Source organism: Phalangium opilio, unplaced genomic scaffold, assembly GCF_054372755.1.
Source record: "Phalangium opilio isolate 3A_F unplaced genomic scaffold, DU_Popi_V2 ptg000026l_1, whole genome shotgun sequence".
Lineage (NCBI taxonomy): Eukaryota > Metazoa > Arthropoda > Arachnida > Opiliones > Phalangiidae > Phalangium > Phalangium opilio.
In genome coordinates this window covers 557,710-565,502 of record NW_028324157.1, presented here as the reverse complement: position 1 = coordinate 565,502, position 7,793 = coordinate 557,710, and the positions used below count along the sequence as shown (strand labels likewise).

Here is a 7,793-nt window from a genome sequence, read left to right as displayed (position 1 = left end):
CTGTCGTGCTTTTCCAGACCTGCCAGATGACTGGCTGGTTTAAATAGCGTTTAGCCAATGAGATTTTAGCACTCTAAGCAGAAGAATTTAGGTCGGGTTTTTTTTTGGAGTCTGACTCTGACAATTTCGTCTTCAAGTATGTTTAGCTCTCGTCGCTAGTCGTTTCGTTGATCAATTTGAATCAAAATTAATTGCCAAAATGCCAAGTTGTATTAAAAAGACTGTCAGTGTTAACTCTAGGTGTGAGGTTAGTTTTTATACTGTTCCCGATCACTGAAAGTACCCTTATAGTGCATTAAAATGGTTACGATATGCCAGATTCCCTAGTGTACTAGCTAGGCCTTTGCTACGGGCTTGACTACGGCTCTCTCTACGGGCGCTGCCAACGTACCTTGTCGCCGGTCTAACGCTCAACCGCGTAATAGTCGAGTTTACTTTTTAGTAAAAGCTTGTCCTATAGATACCTCGGCCAATAAGATGGAGGACTGAATTAATATATGAGAGTGACGTATCGTACTCTCTCTGGCTTTGCGGAAAAGCACCATACAGGCGCTATAGGGTCCTCAATGCAATTAGTTTTTCTGATTTAATTTAAAATATACTTAATGTAAAATTTTTTCAACTCTCGAAATCTTGGTTTTGGGTGTAATTAAAGGGATTACCGCAAAAAACGTTTATGGGTGAACCATTCCTTTAAGGCTTCCCAGAGAAGTCCACACTTCTCTCGGAACTTCATACTTTCACTTCAATTGAATTTTATCAACTTAACCTCACTTTAATTAGAATATAACCTAATTTCAACCCAGGTTAAGCAGCACGGTCCACCAAGAGATGAATTGATGAACTGAAAGGCGAGAATCGGGGATTCGAGGAACCGCGATTTTGACAGCGTGTTTGCCAAAGCAGGGGTATTATAGAAGGGAAAAGACGCATTAACTGGAAAAAGCATTACCCTTCTTGTGGCTTTAGGAATAATAAATTTGATTTTAATTAAAAAAAAGTAGAGTTGGCGAATTTTAGTGTTTTAAAATAAACTAAAAGATATGTAATTAAAAACCGCATTTGAATTGAATTTAATTGAATTTTAGGCAAAATTGAAGAATAGCCCCTGCTCGCGTTTTTTTTTTGTTTCCGATGTAGTTTGATGTGCGAAAAAATATGGTGCCAAATTTTTAGAGTCGAAATTTCAAAAATACGAACCTAACCAAACCAAACCTAAACTAACCTTATCTAACCTAGACAACGAAATAAATGAGATTTAAGGCAATTTTAACAAAATTTATTTTAAAAAAGAAGCAAAGAATTGGTAGGAAAAATATTATTTAATAAAAGTTTCAAAAAAGGTTCAAAATTCAATCCTTTGGAGCTGGCTCGGCAGCTTGTAAATCCTCTTCTGATGGTTTCGCGGGATCATACAAACGGGCGGCTGCCTCCAAAAATGACAAAAAACATTTTTTTCTCTTCGCGCCCACATTCTAAACATGTACATGGCAAAATATCCGAAATAGAAATGTTTCCTGCGCCCTCCTCTCGGCATTGCAGCTTTGGCATGCGCCCAAGCGCCTTCAATTTTGTTTGTGTGTACGCCGGACACTGCCACACTGGATCTTTAAGTTTTTTGAATTATTGACTGTATAGTGCTGGAATCCTTCCTGGTGTAACAAATCATACGATTTCCAACAATCAGTGTGGATTATAGTACCAGGAAGGATCCAGTTCTTCAATATCGGAACCAGTGTCGCGGCGTCTCTCTTCTCCACAGGTACCATAAAGAATCTCTCACTCTCCCTCTCGACTCCTCCTAGGACCCACTGTCCCTCCACTCTTTTTCCTCTATGGTACTTTCTTTTACCAAATTTTGATTCATCCACCTCAACTGTTTTTCCAACACCGCCAATTACCTCATTCCGGCTAAAAACTGCATCATATGCCACTTCTCTACAAAAACTTTGCCAGTCTATTAATGTCTTTGCAGAGACGTAAATTTCCTGCGACACATATGTCTGAGGATTGACGTTGTAAACGTAATAATGCACAATGAGAAGAATTTCTCTTAGGTTTAGCTTAGATCTTTCAAAGAAAGGGTTTTTTCGAATTGAAACTTCGGTGTTACAGATCCTTTTCTCCTTTCTCTTTTCGACTTTTCTTTTCCTTTGGCATGTCCAAGCATATTCGTCAATGTTTTTTTCTCTGGCCGAAAATACCATAGGCTCGTTGCAAACGGTGCAAATTCTTGAATCAGCAATTAATTTTTTCTCTTTTAACCACTGAATAACATCTATTTTGTTTCTACACATATCGTGTATCTCGAAAGCGGTTATAAGGTCCGCTTCTGGAACTAAAACTTCTTCCTCCGAAGATGAAGATGAACCCGAATCCGAAGAATTCGACATTTTTTTTTGAAATAGGCGCCCCTTCCAAAAAGTTTTGAAAAAATGTTCTTAGTTTCAGTCAGTTCAGTTCTTCCTACAAACAGGAAGTAGTTTCCCCGCATAGCCTAGTTCACAAATGGCCGGTCAAATCGTCATTTGGATAGCTCTTTTTCCCATTTTCACCCCGTTTGTGGCCGCCATTTTTTTAAGGGAAAAGAAATTTGAGAGTGGGTCCTTTTTCGTTGTCATTTTCATATTTCTTTTGAGGATTTGCACATGGCTGGATTTTAAACATAATATAAAGTAGGTTTCAAGCTTTAATATAAGCCTAATTTCATAATTTTCCACCTTTTCATTGTCCCACAATCTATTTCTAAACTTGGCACTTTTTTAAGGCGGTGAAATGAAGCTAAGCCTTGGCTTACCGTTGATTTTTGGCATTTAATTAAAAATAATTTTTTTTGCCCCTCGTTTTAAGCCCGGTTACTTGTCCATCTCGTAGCGTCGTATTTTTAAAGTTTAGATCTTAAAATGAGTGCTTTGTTTTCTTAAATATTACTTAATTGTATAAAATTTCAATATTATAATTACTTAATTGTATAAAATTTCAATATTATAATTGCATAAAACGTCCGTATTCGTAGGAATTCAATATTTTTCGTCGAGGGGCTAGTCATTCGCCAAAATTTTGTACACCTGATTACTGATTTCTGAATTTTTATATGAATTCCTATGATTACTGGACGAATTCCTTGATTTCTGTGATTATGATTATTTTCGGTGATTTCCATAATCATTACACTGATTTCCCGTTATTGCCGCGGATTACTTGTGATTTCCGTTTGAATTCCAATGAATTGCGGTGATTATTTGGTGAATGCCGTGATTACCACTGGATTCCTCGTGAATTTCGATGAATACAGTGATTATTTCTATTTCAACTGATTATGATTTTTATTTTGGATTATCGAATTCCTCCATTGATTATGCGTGATTATTTCACGAAAGGCGTGATTACCGAGGTGATTACAAAAGATTACTAGTAAATCATGTGATTATTTCTAATTTTCTGAAGATTTCACGTGATTTCCAGTGATTTTCGGAGATTTCTGATTACCTTTGATTACCCGCAGAAATTATTTTGATTACTGATGATTTTCAAAGAATTCTAGAAATCAAGTAATCGATTTCTGCGGTTTTGTACACCTGATTATTCAAGTGACTAACCCCTCGTTTTTCGTTGAAAGGACGCGCCTTGCATTTGAATTTCGTTCCCTCGAAACTACCTCCTTTTAACGGGCTGGAGAATTTTTCTTTATCGCCGTCTTTCGGTCGCTTGAGCCCCGAAAACAGCTGTAGTGAGAAATGTTATTTACTGAAAATGTATGCGCTCAGTGTGTTGATGTGTTTGCATTTTAATTCTTCTAATCGTGATGCGCGTCGAGGTTTACGAATCCAACGTGTGTTGCGAAACGAAAATCAAGGGTGGATACTTTATGATCTATGCTTTCAAAGGAATTTGACAGCGACAGTCAAGCAAAACGGTATTTGGCCTTGCCAAAAGTTGACTGAGCTATAGTGAACCTACGTCAGATTATAACATGTCAATGATATAAGAAATTGACGCTCGTATATCTTGTGATGAGGAGATGGTTATAAAGTTACTAACTCTCAATTTCGGAGGTAGATACTGTCTAGTGACACTTAAAGTAACGATTATAAACAGACTACCATCATAAGCCCATATCGTAAATTAACCGATGTTGATATATAAGCTTAATTGAAATACCAATACCAATTTTTTTTCTACTGAAAGAGATATCAAGAGATATCTACTTATATTCCATTCAAATTTCTCTCGCAACAATTCAAATAGAAATGTGCAAATGACCTTCAAACCCATTAATATAGCTTCTGCCGTTACCGATCACAGATAGATTTGCGTCCTTCAGTAGTGTTTATTATGCTTGTGAAATGGTAAGCGAAATCTGTGATTAAAGTTTAAAATAGACATGAGCAAAAAGGGCTTTATTCATATCAACTAGATTACCGGATATCTAAATTTGACCAAAATTAACCAAATATTCTCTTCATGATTAAAAATCTTGTTTGAAGCAGCAAGCCATCTAATCCTTATTCACCTTATTTTGAAAAAAAGTAGGTTGATACCTCTTTCAGTAGATGATTGATTGATATTTCAGTTTCGATCATTTTTCAGAAAAAATTGGTTCCACCATTGGTTAAAATACAATACTGACCAATCGACAATCAGAAATTTTACTAACTAAATTACATCAAACCTTATTGGTTTAGAAACGAGTTAAATTCTAATATTAAACATATGTACTAATTAATTCCTCGTAGGTAATTAATTTATTGCCTTAGTGAAATTAATTATGAATTTTATATACACAAAATAAATGTTTACTTCCAAAATGCAAATGTAATATGTGTGCATTATTTCCCAATTAATAAAAGATATCCACCTATTTTTCATTCAAATTAATTTCCTAATTAATATTAGTTAGGCCTAATAAGCTTAAACTATCAAATTAAGAGGTTTCTTAATTGTACAAAAATATTACAATCTAACATGCAAAAATCCAAGGCTTAAAAACATTTTACATTTATATTAAACGACCCCGATCCAAACGTTTAGATTTGGATCATCGTCCAAATGATTTAGATTTTTAGAGAATACCCTTACCAAAATGAGAGTCTTATTTTAGTATAAAGTAAGTCTAAAATAAGGATCAAGGATATTTGGGTACCAAACTTGTCTCAAAAATTGTTAAAAATTATAATGGTTTCATATTGGACTCCTTTGAGACTAAATTTAGTCTTACATAAAAGAGCTCAGTTTTAGAGACTGTAAAAGGAATGCTTCTAGACTTGATTGAGAACACAAATCTGCGACTTATTATAGGACTCCTATAAGACACATTTTAATCTCACCAAATAAGGCTTAGTTTTTGAGATTGGAAAGCGATTCTTTCTAGACTTCATTGAGAACACAAATCTGCGACTTATTATAGGACTCCTATAAGACACATTTTAATCTCACCAAATAAGGCTTAGTTTTTGAGATTGGAAAGCGATTCTTTCTAGACTTGATTGAGAACACAATTCTGCGACTTATTATAGGACTCCTATGAGACACAATTTAATCTCACTAAATAGGGCTTAGTTTTTGAGATTGGAAAACGATTCTTTCTAGATTTGATTGAGAACACAAATCTGCGACTTATTATAGGACTCCTATGAGACACATTTTAATCTCACCAAATAAGGCTTAGTTTTTGAGATTGGAAAGCGATTCTTTCTAGACTTGATTGAGAACACAATTCTGCGACTTATTATAGGACTCCTATAAGACACATTTTAATCTCACCAAATAAGGCTTAGTTTTTGAGATTGGAAAGCGATTCTTTCTAGACTTGATTGAGAACACAAATCTGCGACTTATTGTAGGACTCCTATGAGACACAATTTAATCTCACTAAATAGGGCTTAGTTTTTGAGATTGGAAAACGATTCTTTCTAGACTTGATTGAGAACACAAATCTGCGACTTATTATAGGACTTCTATAAGACACATTTTAATCTCACCAAATAAGGCTTAGTTTTTGAGATTGGAAAGCGATTCTTTCTAGACTTGATTGAGAACACAAATCTGCGACTTATTGTAGGACTCCTATGAGAAACAATTTAATCTCACTAAATAGGGCTTAGTTTTTGAGATTGGAAAACGATTATTTCTAGACTTGATTGAGAACACAAATCTGCGACTTATTGTAGGACTCCTATGAGACACATTTTAATCTCACTTAATAAGGCTTAGTTTTTGAGATTGGAAAGCGATTCTTTCTAGACTTCATTGAGAACACAAATCTGCGACTTATTATACGACTCCTATAAGACACATTTTAATCTCACCAAATAAGGCTTAGTTTTTGAGATTGGAAAGCGATTCATTCAAGACTTGATTGATAACACAAATCTGCGACTTATTGTAGGACTCCTATGAGACACATTTTAATCTCACTATATAAGGCTTAGTTTTTGAGATTGGAAAGCGATTCTTTCTAGACTTCATTGAGAACACAAATCTGCGACTTATTATAGGACTCCTATAAGACACATTTTAATCTCACTAAATAAGGCTTAGTTTTTGAGATTGGAAAGCGATTCTTTCTACACTCTAAGAAATGGAAGTGTTAAAAAAGTGTTAAAATGGTGTAAACAAAGTAAAAACACCCAAAAGAGAGTTTTATTACGTTGAGTTTTTAGGGGCCAATTTAAAGTGTAAATTCGGTGTAAAATAACACCATGAAAACACCGTTTTGAAATTAAACATGTAAAATTATAGTATACTGCGGGTTTTTTAAAAAAGGTCTTTCATTTTCATTAATGTTTTAATATTAAAGTCAATCCGAACAGTAAAAAATTATTGAAAACCTTTATTTTTAAACGTTTTTTTAAAGATGATATTCATGAAAGAATATATTTTTATCCATTAAATAAAATTAACAAGGAGATTCTTAATCGAACGGTATTGTTTATTCATAAAGCACTGCTAAACGTGTTAGGTGACACTCTTAAAAGTGTTATGTGACACTCTCGCAGTGGCGTCGCTAGGCCTTTTATGGGGGCTATAGCGCCCCCAAATTTAAAAGTTAGCCCCCTCAAAATAATCCGTAAACTATACCAAAAAATTGCTCGTAGCCCCCTAAAATTCTTTAACAATATAGTGTATATAAATTATAATGAAAAGTTCGTTAAGGTTCATCTTTGTAGAGATGAATTTCAATATCAAACAGTAGTGGGGACTAAAAGCAAACGAAAACTAAACTTAAAAAAGACGAGCGAAATTCTTTCATCTACAATTGTCTCATAGTCAATAACTCTGTTCCGTACTCTTTATCATAAAAGTTTGTATATCTTTAATATACGAATAATAAGATTAAGCCCCCCCCAAATTTCAAGCCCTAGCAACGCTATTGCACTCTTGAAAGTGTTACGCGATACTCTTAAAAGTATTGTGTGACACTAAAAAAAGGAGACTAGGTTAGGTACTGGCCTCACAGTAGGGCGACTATTATTATTATTGTTACAATTGGGGAGAGGGGACTCACATCCTTGCACCAATGTCAGAGGCATATTGTGCACCCACAGATTCAGGCCTTGAAGAGACCTGTGGCCACGGTGTAGCGTAGAATTCGTTCCACCGTTATGGACTATAGACGCCAGCTTGAGAGGCCAACATGTGGGGCACATGCTTTTGTGACATGTCTTATCTTTATTTTGAGTAAAATTAGAGTAGAAAATGGTTTTTTTTTAAATATTTTAGAGTAGATTCGGTCAAACGCGTTTCTGGTGTTCGGAAAACTCTTCGTGAAAAGAGATTGTTAAATTTAACGA

The 7,793-nt window shown here is 34.8% G+C and overlaps 1 protein-coding gene across 1 annotated transcript; it reads right to left on the bottom strand.

The window, feature by feature from the left end:
* Positions 1-1,565: 1,565 nt before the first annotated feature.
* On the bottom strand, positions 1,566-2,393 carry LOC149690973 (uncharacterized). The gene has a single exon (XM_089869453.1). It carries the CDS (start codon positions 2,391-2,393, stop codon positions 1,566-1,568), a length of 828 nt encoding a protein of 275 aa, XP_089725579.1.
* Between the last annotated feature and the right edge of the window lie 5,400 nt (positions 2,394-7,793).

Coding starts and splice junctions, on each gene's coding strand:
- LOC149690973 (XM_089869453.1), bottom strand. CDS start 2,393: ATGTCGAATTCTTCGGATTCGGGTTCATCTTCATCTTCGGAGGAAGAA.